We start from the raw sequence: 14,773 nt of genomic DNA, 5'->3' as shown, positions 1-14,773 counted from the left end.
CATTACTAGGATCACCATGTATTTCATTATCGCCTCTAAACGCTAGTCCCCTTTCGGCCAAAAACTTAATTACTTCCACTACTCTTCTTAAAACCGTTGTCCAATATGTGCTTTCTTTTTCCTTGACAATATCAAACGTCTCATCATTTTTTCTAGTTTGTTGGTAGTTCACTAAAGCAGAAATAGATGCAAAATGTTCTTTTGACACTTCATGACTTGAAATTCTCGAATGTGCGTTTTTCCAGTCATTAAAGCCTGTAAGGAATTGGTTACACAGGTTTGGATTTCCAGGTAGGTCCGATTTGAACAAAATACATTTATAACAAAAAAACTTGCCAGTAGATTCGGAAAATATCAACCAGTCCCTTTTTATAATATCATTGTTGTTCAGTTTTCTGAAAAAATAATCTTGTGATGGACATCTCATTATTTCGCCAAATTTAGTGGCGTATAACTTAAAATTTATATCCAATTTCTGCACAGGGTGATTACGAGAGAAGTAATCGATAAGATCTGCGCTTATGGTTGTCCACCGTGCTGGATCAGAACTGAAAATACTTGAGGCTGATGTTGTTGGTAGTGATTCAGGCACCACCTGCTTGGAAGCGTCGTTAAAATTTCGTAAACCCCCGTCAGCCTCGTCTTCTGTGACATTCTCAGTTTTATTGGTTGAACATTCTTGCGAGTCCCAACAAGCCTCAGCTTCTTTAGGTCTAACCTCGATCGAGGAAATATCTACCGCATCTGCATTATCTTCTGTCTCCTTAGAAATGTTAACATATTTCAATAAAGAACCTTTAATTTTACTAAGCGACTCACTCACTTTCTCTCTCTTTTTGCGTTTTTCATGTCCACTTTGGTGTTTTCTTTTATATCCATCAGACATTTTTCGCTAAAAAAAAATATTTAAAAAAAGCTTTTATAAATTGCGCTTAAAAGTTTAAAATAATTTTTTAACTTTCTGATATTACCATAATAAAAGCGATGGGCACGCACAAACTAAAATTTAAACTTGTTTTCTCCTTCTTCTCGTCACCTTTAAATATACATTTTAGTTTGCGCCCGTCACTTTTATTATGCTATCAGAAAGCTAAAAAGTTATTTTAAATTTGTTAAGTAATGCATTTTAAACTTGTAAAAACGAAACCCGGATTTACGAGTATGGATTAAAATTAAGCTATTGCAAAGGTGATTTGGACTGTACTATTTCTACGACTACTACTGGAGATTTTTTACAATAGTATGGCCAAACCACCCCATAGTAGGCCTACTCAAAGTTCCTTGCATTGTGCTGCATTCTACAGCGGACTATTATACTAATAAGAAGTGATAAAATGAAAATTCTATTATTTATAATGGAATGAAGCAATATTCCAGAATCAAAAACTAGGTTGAAATAAGTAGAGTATAAAAACAACTTTCCTTTACTTACCTTACTTATAATAAATTTAACTTCCAGTTTTTAAACTAAAGATTGACTTGGGGTTGAGCGTGATTAAATACAAGCACAGGCATACACGCTCTATCGTAGTGTTTACATATTAACTTATTACACAACTGAGCTACTAAAACAAAAGACCTTAGCAGCAGGGAAAACCTCTCGATCGCGCGCAAGCGTTTGGTAGTGGGCATGGAAACGTGGCCAACTGTGTCAAACACATGTGCCCGTCCGAGAGGTTTTCCCGGCGGCTAATGTCTTGTCATGTTCATGTACTAAAACCCTGGAATTCTGCATGGAATTTGGTAGATATAAAAGTTGCATTGTTGCAGATAAACTCAATTCTGGAATTATGGCTATTGAAAATGGCTCTATGAAAAATAAAAACATTAAAATCCCAAAATAAAATAATGTTATTTTACCGCATCATCACATTTTCGGATTTATATCTACAAAAAAATTATTACTTAATATTAGCGGTCAATTTCAGTTAAAAAATGTTTATTATTTCGGGGCCTACGCTGCTGGAGTGCCTAGGGCCTACGACACCCTTAATCCGGCCCTGGTTACTGAGCACAAAATTTACGAGTTTTCAAACTATCATGTACTACAGCGTGTAGAATTCCTCTGACAAATGAAATATCTCAATAAAGGCAATGTTCTGCTTCGTCAGTATCAAGCTGGACACCTTCGTACTAGGCTCGTGTACGTCTCACTTCTGACCTGCCATTACTCATCCGTTTTACTGCACTTTCACTTCCCATTTCAAGTTCCTAATCCCACAGTACCATCAATCTGTGAGACTCCATCAGGACAAAGCTAGTAATCACACGTCAAAATCCACTGTAAATTTCCTAAAAGAAATGGAACAAAAAACTGGTATCAAGGCCATAACCTTCACTGATATCCCTGATAAATCTCCCGATGTGTCAACTATGGATTTTTGTGCTTTCGGACTTTTAAAAACTGCATTATCCAAACGTTGTCCCAAAACCCTAACAGGACTCTGGAAAGCTGTTCGGGAGGAATGGGATAGAATACCTCTTCTGCCACTTCAAAAGGCCCTATTATCCTGGAAATTGCGGTGTCGAAAGATAGTTCAGAATAAGAGATGTCAAATAGAACATTTAAAACACAAGAATTTTATGTAATTTAGTTTTGTGAATACAATATACATCGTCTAAAAAATGTGTGAACAGCCTCTGTATGTGCGAGCAATTGTTTCAGCCATAATATTCTGCACAGATATTGCTGCACGTAAATGAGAAAAACGATCTGTAAAAGTGACAAAGTATGTATATCCATCAGAGGTGGAAGCAAGGGTCCCACGATGTCGAGGTGAACGTGCTCGAATCTTTATGAAACAATTCTTTTAGAACAAATGCATTCATATTAATTCTTCCCAACTATCAGTAAACTCATAAACGCACCGCAAACATATTCTGCTACCGTGATGAGAATTTGTATATAAATGGAAAAGAACATTTAATTTTATATATTTTATTTCACACATTAAATATCATAACAGAACATATAATCAATATAGATTCATAACAGCGATATACACTAGAACATTACTGCCTTTCTTTAGAAATAAAAGTATTACCACTCCATGTGTAATGCTATTGTTATCACCCATTTGTACTTAAACAATTATATAAATGGAAACTACCCCTCAACGTATGTTTATAAATCGAATAATGTAAAAATATTATTGCTAATGCCAAACTATACATGCAGTTTTAAAAATGGAATATTGCTGCATCATCTTTCTGGAAGATGAAATAAAAGTGTATGATTTAGTGGAAAGCACATTTTGCCTTTCCATACTATTAATTAAAAGGTCAGTTAAGTACTGCGGGATTCCATTCTTTCAAGAAGAAAAATAGAAACTCTTAGAAACTGCAGGACTGACGCAGGAAAAAAATTCACCAAACTAGAATGTCCCAAACATGACTTACCTTTAGAAACATCTTAGTTAAAAAAATCTGAATTTAAGATAAATAATAAATCTGAAGTAATGCGAAGAAGAGTGACCAATCCATTCGAATAATATCTTATGTTTAGAAGCTTCAAATGCCATAACCATAGCAGTTCAGTTAAGGTATTGTTATCCATAAAAAATAAATAAATAAAATAAAAAAATATAGAAAAGTGTGCCTGGGGTACTGTATTTTTTAACGTTGCGTGGGGGAACAGAACTTCAACTATGCGCCTTTGTGCAGTTACAGAACTCCTGTCATAGCTATGGAGTTCGGTGCTATCGTCTCTCAGAATTCCTCTCTAAACAAGAAAGCAGCTACTGTGGAAATAGGGCCTTTCATGAATATATGATGAATGTTTGTTGTGCCATGCTTTCTACGTATGAATGTTTATCTAGAACCACAATTTAATTTGAACTGGGCTCATCTATGAGCAATGCCTGAGTTCAGTCACCTTCATTTTCATAGAGAAGTGTCCACCAGCGACCGAGCGGTAAAATCGTTAAGCACCGATAATTTGGTCTGGGGTTCCAATCCTGACAAACGGGGTGGCTGCATAGGCGTTTCCGTGGCTTTTCCATGTGTAACGTGTATCCGAGCCAGTTTTCTTTAGAAAGTTCTCCACGAGGCATCCTTAACTTTAGGCAGAGAGCACTCGAATGCTTAGCCATAATTAAATAAAATAACTCTCACATCGTAGACGACACAATATTCAGAGTTCTCCTCCTGAAAAAGCAGGAAACGGAATGGAACCCATTGGATTTGTCATGGAGTGCAAGTTATGTTCTTCAAGGAAGTCTTCAAGGAGTTCTTCAAGAGTCTTCAGGAAGAAGCAGGTTCGCTTATGAGAGAGCTAGTGACTGCAAGGAGTTCACAGTGCAAGAGGAATAACGTCTTTAGATGCTGTAGTTCCTTCGGACAACTAGCTATTCCCAAAACTAAGAAGCGGTTTCAGAATCTAGAGATCTTGCTTTAGAGAATATTAAGCTATCTGGAGTTGTCCAGCTGTGTTTGATTTCCCTCGAGTGTAATGGATATCCTCGACTTCTGGCCTTTATCTAAATGATAATTTTACAGCTATGATATCCAATCGCTTTTAGGCTTACAGTTATGTAATCAAAATATGTGTATGACGTAGAACATGTTTCTTTTTAACGATTTTCTCGCTTTCATTTTACATACCTATTCTGAGCATCTTAAAGATGATGAAAACTGTAAATATTTGCATATATGTATAGCTAAAGACCATATGTTTTTAAGAGAATAAAATTTACTGCATATGATTTGACTTTGACAATTCTTTTCCACTTTCAGGAGGAAACAGATGAGAAAATCCGAGAAGATCTCAAAGTTGAATACGAGCAAAAAAAGGTTGTATGTATAAACAGATCTGTGTTATTAATTCTTAAAATTCTTATATTATTGGGCATTTACTAAAACTACGTTTCGATATTCTTTACAGAAAACTTTCGAGAGTTTATTTGACATTGAACGACACAAGGCTTTGGTTGCTAGAGGTACAAATATTTTGTTTTCATGTTATACTTTTCAGTTTTATTTTACTTCAAAAATACCACCCATTTATTAATTGATATATTTTATATTTAAATTTAATAAATTATTTGATAATGAATAAGATTTTAAGAGCACTGGAAAGTATACTTTTAGAATACTGGAAAGAATACTTTCCTTAATATAATCTAAAATTAAATTTTTGTAAATATTAAATTATTTAAATAATTGTATTAACAAATGTTATTGGTTTGATAAAATAAGAAATGAAGCAGTTAAAATTTGAAAAGAATAACAGTTTCCATTGCGCACACAACACAGTTTTCTTCTTTAGTGATCTTAACAATTTTGCTTTGAATATAGACAATATAATACGAATATTACAAGTTGACAATATATTACAAGTTGGATTCCAATTCCAGCTTGTAGTAGTTATAATCAAATATAATTAAAAACATGGTCATAAAATACCATTAATACTTTTGTGCTGTCTTTTTTTAAAATTATTTGCTGGAAAATATGTAATATTAACAAAAGTCCATTAATAATATTAAACAAAATTTACATTGTTTTCTGTATTTCTGAAATGTGTGTGGCACTATTCGTAGTGTGAAAAGATTCAAGCTGATTTAATTTTCCATATATATAAAAATACAGAGTAAAATCTCTCTTAACCGGTACCATTAGTTGTAATAATATCAAAATAAAGGCACTTTTGGAGGTCTAAACTGAAATCTGAAATTTAAACCTATGAGATTAAATAAATATATATAATAGGAGAATAATCTGAAAATTTAAATGTTGAAAACATTTACATTATGTTTCTGCCTCCTAGTACAAGAAGCTTAATCTAACCAGTTGGACCAAAGAATTAAATTGTGGTTTATGACACTGTTCGTAGATGACGGGTCGATTAACGAAGATTCTCTTGTGTTTAGAACAGGTTCAGTGCCCATGGACGACATTCTGGATCTAGTTCCATGTTTGGAGAAGTTTAGTATTAACCTTAGGTTAGTATTAGTGAAGAGGAGATGCAGTTTGGGGTGGACGAAGGCATTCTGTTTTTATCACTTTGACTGCAGATGACGACGAAATAATCAGAAATGTTCTGGGAAAGGAATTGAAGAACTTTCTACGAAGGCGAAAATTTTACAACTGTTTTTGAAACAAAACAGTTGTAAACACTTATAGTGACTAATGAACACTTAAAAAATACACACACACATGCACACATAGAGAAAAAATATCCCCAGCATTAAAGAATTAATTAAAATTAAGAATGGTAACACAGACATGTTTTATTTGACACAAAATTTAGGAAGTCGAATATTATCTCAATATTTAGTTCTAGAATTAATAAACGGTATAAGTTAAAATTTATAAGCAAGAATAACTGTTCCAGAAAGGCATTCCATGTTTTCACCGAAATATATTGTTAAACATTCCATTAGTACTCTTCTCTTCCCAAATTGCATATCCTTATACGTTAGTTAGTATTTTTTTAATAAAATTAAATTTACATGACTTTGTCAAACCTTGTATTGCTGGGAAATGGTAAAGAATGCATGCCAAAAGAAATTAATATAAATATGCGTTATTTAGCATTCAAGTTTACATTATTGAAACTTTATACAATTAATATGCTGACAATACTCTACAGGAAAACAATTAAATAGTCTTATTATCAGATTCTGAAATAAAACTAAAATAAAATGATTTCTTTTAAGCCGAAAGCTAAGAAGATTCAAAATCAAGTATCTGAATATATTTTTAATATTAGGCTCACATATAAAGCGGCTAATAGTTTTCAGAACAGCTTTTCGATCAAATAAAAGCTCGTCCTAGATTAAGGTCAAAACAGTATTGTTATTTGATCTAGAGCATTTAACCTTTTCCTGAAAGGCAGCGACATGTATGTGTCCACGCGTTCTCTACATTAAATAAAAAAATTAGTTTACTATAGAGATTTACAGTTTGCGGAGTGGGAAATTGCAGACTTTGGTCGGTTTGTTTTTCTGTTCCTTGCTGATAGAACTGTTGATTAAATAATGGCTTCAATGCGTAAAAAATTAGTCTCTCTAGCCCGCGTGAAAAGGTTAATTCTAAAAACGCAACCAAGTCTTGTTTATATCGAATAAGCAATACATATTTTTTTTTTTTTTCAGGAGAAAGACGGTTTTCTCACAAAGCTCTACAAGGAGCTCTAATGATATCCCTTTATAGAGAAGAGCCAAGATTCAATCAGCCATTTCACATTTTAACTCAACTGATGGATATTGATGCTTATATTACCAAATGGAGGTGTAAGTAATCATTTGTATAATTTACTGTAATTTAAATAACCTAACAAATACACTGTTAAAAATGAAATTAATTTGAAAAATGTAAATCCTAAAAAACTTTTTATATGATAGAATAGCAATGCATTATTCACATTATTTAAATATGTCATTTTTAAACCTATTTTATGGCTCCAATGTCTGTAACTAAAAATAATTTTAAAAAAGTAACTTTCGTTGGATTGCCAGCAACAAATATTTAAAATAAAATGTCATAATATAGTTGGAAATTTCAAATAATTAATAATTCATACCCAATGAAATGCTAGGTGGTATAAACAATAGTACGAAAAAATTAAACCTGATAATAATTATCAAAATACACACAACTTCACGTACAATAACGAAAGCAATATTCCTTTTGCTGACCAGCCCTAATTCAATTTATATGCTAATTCTCTTTGAATTACTCTTTTAGAAAGAAAGAGTGAGTTTCATCCTGTATGTCTGAAAGTATTAGACAGAGTAAATGCCAGCTGGTTTGTAATATAGAATACATTACATAAAACTGAATGCAAAAATATGTGCAATTTTTATGTAGAATCTAAATTAGTAAATATTTTTAAGTTAGATGATACAACTAGCTCATCTAATGATTTAGGATTGCAGATCCTAATTAATGGTAAGATAAAAATTAATAGTAATGACAGAAAACAACAAGTTGTTATAATAAATGTTGATAAAAAATATTCAGATAGTTTAAATTTGCCAATGAACAAAACAGATACTAACTGCAAGGAATTCCACTGTGACTGTCACTACAATTAGCTCTAACTAACCCTCCACTCCATTTATATTGTTCGGTTAATCACCCATCGTTATGTTGTCACCCTCTTTGTCATAATGAATGGTATAAAACAATTGGCAGCGAGTAATATTTTTAATACTGAAAGAATCGTCAAATGAATCACGCAGTTCTAATTCTTGACAGATATAACATTTAGATTTGTTTGAGTGATGAGTTCTCTTTCCCATTAAATATGTTCTTTTATAGTTTTAAATGTAAAGTTTTAATGTAATTAAGTAAAAAATACATTACTTTAAATTGCATTACTTTTAAATGTAAAGCTTGTTGAAATAAACATGTATAAGTGGTTAAAAAAAAGATTTTTGCACGGAACTGAAACTACTATGAATAATAGCTTCAGACGCCAAATCTGCACCATGCATTTCCAAAGGAGCAATAGAAGGCCGGGATGAAGCTGTTACTCTGGTAAGAGGCTGACCCACTAGTAATAAGAAAATTCCACATAGCGGCAAAGAAAGCATTCTGATGAATGTTTATTGCGGATTTTCATTTGTAAGAAACGAGGACAGCCCCAGTTCTCTTTATATCACATTTTTTATTAAATGGAAATATGAAACCTTCAACTACTGTTGCATCGTTTAGAAACCAAACACCCCATCTACAAATAAAAATAAATAAAAAATTTTCTGCGACTATTTCAAGATCAATTTAAAATCTTACCTGCTTTCAGCTAATACACATTATGAAAATGCAAGTGAATTTCTTACAGAATAAGCTTATCATTGAAAAAAGGTAAAACAATACAACTGCTAAAAGTTTGATAATGTGTAATGCATGTTTGGGGAACGTATTCGAAAAAATTACCAGCATTTTCTTTTCAAACAATTAATCTCATAAATAATAAAGGGCATGTCAGATGTTTTTTGATTGAACATGTCTGACAACTTATAGTGAACCTCTTGAAATCAAGTCTTAATGAGCCTTCAGAGATCAAAAGAGAAGAAAATAATACTTTGAAATCACATGCTCCATTTTGTTTGATGACCTTCTGTCATTTTTTCGGCAGCATCATAATACCGTCGTACAAATTTTGAGGTTTCTAGTCAAAATACTATGACATGCGGTTTTCACAGGCTTCTTCTGAAATTGATTTAACACCATTCAGGGAGTTCTGTAGAAATTGAAATATACTCTGACGATGCTAGGCACGTCTATATAGTTCATGCATCAAAACTAAAAGTTCTATCAATTTCTGATGTGTCATTAAAGATGTGTACGGTCTGGCGTTGTCAGTGTGGTATACTAAACTCTTTCTATTGATAAGTTCCAGGCGTTTCTTTTGAATAATTAGGTGCAATACCTCTACTTGACAATAATCAGTGGCGTAGCTAGGATTCCAGCGCCCAGGCACAACTGAAGAATTTGCCCCTTTCTGTGTGCCATGAATAGAAAACATTTCATTAAAAAATTTCATAGCATCCATTTGGCACCACCTGGACAAAGAATATGTATGCAAAGAATAGACGTTCTTTGGCCTGGTTGCTGCACCCTTGGACAGATGTCCCTCCTTGCCCCACCCTAGCTACGCCACTGACAATAATACAAATCCAAGTCAATCGCTCTGCCAGGCATCAATAGCTCGAGAAACTGCCGCCAGGTTGCAAGGAGCATTTCGAGGTGCATCTTGGAGCGACTTACATTTATCCTGAAATTTGGGATACAAAAGCTATCTCATGAACGAAAGTCTCAGTACCTTTTAAAAAAACCCAATATTAATTAATTAAAAAATAATTTAAGATTTAATATTTCACAGTGATAAAACACAGTTTAAGAAATGCAAATGGGTTTTAGCAAAAGCCTAGACCTTATCAATTGTCAAAAAATTCATCAATTCCCTCATTGTTTCATTCCCGTTTCAGAAAAACTGATATTCAAAATTAATACATTAATAACATTATATTATGGCTTAAAATAGGCATTATTGTAGTATTTACTTGAAATAAATGATGTGATAATGAGACATCGATTCATTATATTTTTTTGACCTTATTCATTACAGTCTATTACTTTTATGGTATTAAAAGAATACAGCAGTAAGATACATTGCAGGGTACTGTAACAGGATGAGAGAGGTCATAATTCTGGAAAGATAGGTATATTATTAAGTATAACTAAGGGGTACGTGACAGAGAAAACATTGAGAACTCCTGATTTAGGATATAAATTATTATTTTTTGTCAGTTATCAGTTTTGATATTTATTAAAAGTTTATATTCCAGACAATCACGTACTTATGGTGCAAAGAATGATAGGTTCCCAACAGTTAGGAACAGGAGGATCATCTGGATATTGGTATCTTAGATCTACTCTGAGGTAAATTTTGAAAATATATCTTCTTTATTTTCTCTGTATGTGTCTGTTTGTAAAAAACACGAATAAAATAAAAATTTAGATTTCACAATTTCATTTAAAAGTGCTGGAGCTGGCAGTTTGGTGGTTAATTAAAACTAGCTGCCCTACTGATATTATTTGACTTGGGTTCAGTTCCCAAATAAAGCCAGGGTTTTCTCATTGTTTTATCCTTCTCTTGCCAGTGCACTCTGGGCAACATTCTCAGTGATAAGACAATGAAATAGATGACTAGAGCTATTCTTTAATGAAACCAAACTGGCAAAAGCTTGAGAGTGGAGGCTTAATCAAATTAAAATATTAATTTTATAACAAAATAGTTTCATCATTGCATAAAATAAAATCCATAAATGTTATTTTATTGCATAATATAAGTATTAAAATTCTCTAAAAATTTAAAAACATATCCTAATTACATGCCTGATTTCTGAAATAAGAAATTTCGATATGAAAATATCTTTAACAAATGCAATTCTGTTTAAAAGAAAATCAAGAAAGCTTTAGTGTTCCTTACATACATTTAAATAATTTATCTTCCCTCAACAGTTAGTGGTAATGGTCATTTAAATAAATTATTCATTAAGAATAACTAATAAAAATTTATTTCCTAGTAAATGTCACCATATACTATTATACTGAATGAATGATAGCATCTTTAGCATCACAACTGTTAACACTTTATGAAAAATTTTAAGATTTCAAAACATTCACAGCTATTAAATGTAAACATTTCAAATTTCAACTTCTATAATATATATGTAATAATTTGAAATGAAACCCTGGCTCAGAATGATTTAATTTTGGTTAAGCTTTATTGACCGTATTTACTTCATTAGCATTATGCGAGAATCATATAACTAACATGGATTAGTTTTAAAATGATGGAACTGAGAGATTTATTACAGGCAGACACTATTTTTAGAATCAAAAGAGGAAATAATTAAATTAAAATGGAGAGTTAAAGTATTACTGCAAAATTAAAGTTAGAATTTTGATATACATATATATCTTACATACATATACAATAAAAGTCCATCAATCCAGTATGTTCGGGACTTCAGAGATGCCAGATTGCCTAATCTCACAAAATGACTTTTCTTGCATTATTTAATGTATCGAGGAACGAAAGAAACTTCATGTACCTTATGCTATCACCATTTAATTTAAAATCTCCTGCGCATTTGTCCTGGACATCTACCAATGTAGAACTTTAAAAACAACATAAAAAGTGAATTTCATTAGCATTATATATTTGATAACTATTCTCATCCAATTATATCGAAAGTTGTCATATATTTACAAGTAGCATTTTTTAGTTCACCTGAAATGTCTAATTTACGGATGCCATATATTATTTTAAAACTAGCTGGGATGCTCAGCTTTCCTCAAGGAGTTGATATGAGATTGTATGGTAGTTGGAATAAAAGGATAAACTTTAAAATATAAGAGGTAAAATTTTTTTGTTGAAAACATATTTGAGCTATTTACAGTACTTGTTTATAAACAACACTTTTCATTTTCATGCAGTATTTGTACACGTGAGTTTTTTAAGCATGCATTCATTTCATCTGTTGTTGTTGACTTGGGGATAACTGGAAACGATTGTTGAAAATATCCTGAGAGTATGAGAACTCCTCCCATCACTTCACAGTTTCCTTGCAATTCTTGTAATGTTCTATCCATGGCTTCAAGTGATTTTTTATGTGTCATTGTGCATTCATACTAGAAGATAATTTCAGCTTGTTTTAGAAGTTCATCCCATCCAGATGCTCTTGAGATTTTGCATACCGGGAATTGCTCTTTGGCTATATTCAGTGGTAGTTGTACGGGGGGGGGGGATGGGCAGTTTGTCCTCCTTCCATAAGTATGGCGAAATGCTGGATGATGCCAGTGCAAATGCAATATGTTGTTTAGCGCATATTTCTGCCTTTCGATTTATATTCAGTCACTGTATCACTTTGATTATTCACACTTCACTGTTTGTTTTTATTCACCATAATATTCCAGAACGTTTGAGAAAGCTCTGAAATGTTTCACAATGATTTGGGATGTTCCTTAACGTTCCAGACTATTCCAGAATGTTGATGAATGCTCTCAAATATCCTGGACTGTTCTAGAAATTTCTAAAGGGCGAAACTTCCAGCCCTTAATCTTCAAAAGCATGCCTTTCAGGTAAAAACGGGAACTTTCTCTTCATGGATGGGACATAGAGGGCTACTACACCACATAACTCCCTTGATTGTACCAGGACTTGTTTTTGAATTTTGTTACATTGTACACTTACTTTTGTAATATATATTGATTAGGAAGGCATTTAACTGAAAATAGCTATTTTTTTTTAAAAAAATCCTACGCTTGTCCTTTAGCATAAATCTTATTAAAAATTTGCCTTGGGATCTCTCCACATAGAATCTTTTTGTAGTGTCTTCTTAGCATCAATAGTTTTTGAAATAGCTAACTCAGATAGAAAATTTTGAATTCTTCTTTGTTTTTGATATTAGCAATAGAAGAAATTCCACAATTATAATACTTCTATTTTCATATCTCCAAAGTTAGTTAATAATATCTAACTTTGGTAAATGCATTAAATAATGCAAGAACATATTTTCGTCATATCAGTACAACTTCTATTTTCATTAGCTCCAGAGTTTAATAATATCTAACTTTGGTAAATACATTAAATAATGCAAGAAAACAATTTCGCCATATCAGTGTTTTTATCAAGCTTTGAAAATATTCGAAATAAAGAAAGAAATTAATCAAATAAGCATACACATGCGAAGTTTTAAGCAAAATATTAATTGAAAATAGCAGAAGAAAGACAAGCAGTAACTGCTGGCCTTTTTTGAATAATATGCTAGTAGGGTCATATTATAGCCACGAATACCAATGAAAAGGTGTATGATATTGAGTGTGCTGAAGCACTAGAGGCCGAATTATTGGACTTTCACATTAGAAATATGATACCACTCATGGAGATAAACCGAGTCATTCAAATAATGCACAAATCTGCAATGAGTATCTGTAAAAAGTAGCAGGATATTATTCATATAAAGAATACTATAAAAAAAAGTACTTCTTTAGGCAAATTTTAAAAAAAATTCTAGGAAGAAGAGAGAGCATGGGAATGTGACTATATTTTCTACATGTGGAATACATTGTAGAGTAATTCCCTTTCGGATACATAGATTAAACTGAAAAATCATGCAAATACATCTTGTGTATTAATCGAGAACTTTAAGCTATTCCTTTCCTTTCCTTTCATTTGCATTTACTTTTTGATAAATTTAATTTCTTACAATTTTTGATGAAGTTCTACAACTTCAAAACTTATATATACTTCAGTATCTTTCATAATTTTTCAGATAATAATGCTATCATTCAAATTCTACTATTAAATATGCATATTCTGATAGTGCACAGCCATTTTAATACAGTAATACCTTATCTCCATAGTTTTCATTCAAAAGTTAGGTGGATGACTTTAGTGGGTACCCTGTATAGCATTAGATATATCATTTTAACCTTCTGGGCAGCATGACCAGGTTTATCCAAGATTTTTGTCACTTGGCATATAATTTAAGATATTTTGCTTTCTTACTTACTTTAATAATATAAGTTTATGAAAATAGAAACTAAAATAACTAATTACACAAATTTAGCAAATAAATGCTGTTTAAATACAGGTGTTCATGAAAGGTCCAAAATCTCACACTGATCAAAGGGTTAATGGTAGTAAAATGCATGAGAGAAGACATAAGCAAGCAGTTTTTCTTTTACTTCCTATTAAAGTAAAATAAAGCCTTTAGCTCTGTCTTTAATATATATAAGTCCATGGTTAAGATTTCAAAAGCAATAAAAAATACACTTTTTAAATCTGAATAATGTTAGTCCTCTTGTTACTCGATACTCAAGAAATTAAGGTTTTTGTTCATTACCAGAAAGTATATTTCTCTGCTATTTTGAGGGTCCATGAATTTATGAACTATTCATTAATGAAGGTTTGATTGTACTGATTTTCATTAAAATATGCTTGAGCATAGTTTAGTGTTTTTTCAAGCTTCAGAAAATTTCATTCATTAGAAGTCTCAAACTATAACTCTCTAAAATCTCGCAAGAATGTAGACAATGTGTACGATTTGAAGCAATGCTATTATAACTAAAATTAAATACGTTCTACAGATATATTTAATCCTTCAACATTTTACATTTTTTAAGGCTTGAAAAGTTTCATAATGACACTATATCTCTTTACTTAGAAGCTGGCCTTTACTTTTACCGAGGAAACATTTATTGTTGCAAAATTTATTTTACATGAAAAATTATTTGTAGTATATTAATGAAG

At 31.9% G+C, this 14,773-nt stretch overlaps 1 protein-coding gene across 1 annotated transcript in view; it reads left to right on the top strand.

The window, feature by feature from the left end:
• Window positions 1-14,773, top strand: part of v (Tryptophan 2,3-dioxygenase vermilion) — a 68,808-nt gene that overhangs the window by 53,569 nt on the left and 466 nt on the right. Inside the window, exons 10-13 of the mRNA XM_035369802.2 lie at window positions 4,735-4,791; window positions 4,883-4,937; window positions 7,098-7,235; window positions 10,299-10,392. Of these exons, the coding sequence (XP_035225693.1) occupies window positions 4,735-4,791; window positions 4,883-4,937; window positions 7,098-7,235; window positions 10,299-10,392 (344 nt within the window). The remainder of the gene's footprint in view (window positions 1-4,734; window positions 4,792-4,882; window positions 4,938-7,097; window positions 7,236-10,298; window positions 10,393-14,773) is intronic.

Source organism: Stegodyphus dumicola, chromosome 6, assembly GCF_044657685.1.
Source record: "Stegodyphus dumicola isolate Sdum_Otavi_A_Nest chromosome 6, ASM4465768v1".
Taxonomy (NCBI): domain Eukaryota; kingdom Metazoa; phylum Arthropoda; class Arachnida; order Araneae; family Eresidae; genus Stegodyphus; species Stegodyphus dumicola.
This window is presented reverse-complemented; position numbering and strand designations above follow the sequence as displayed.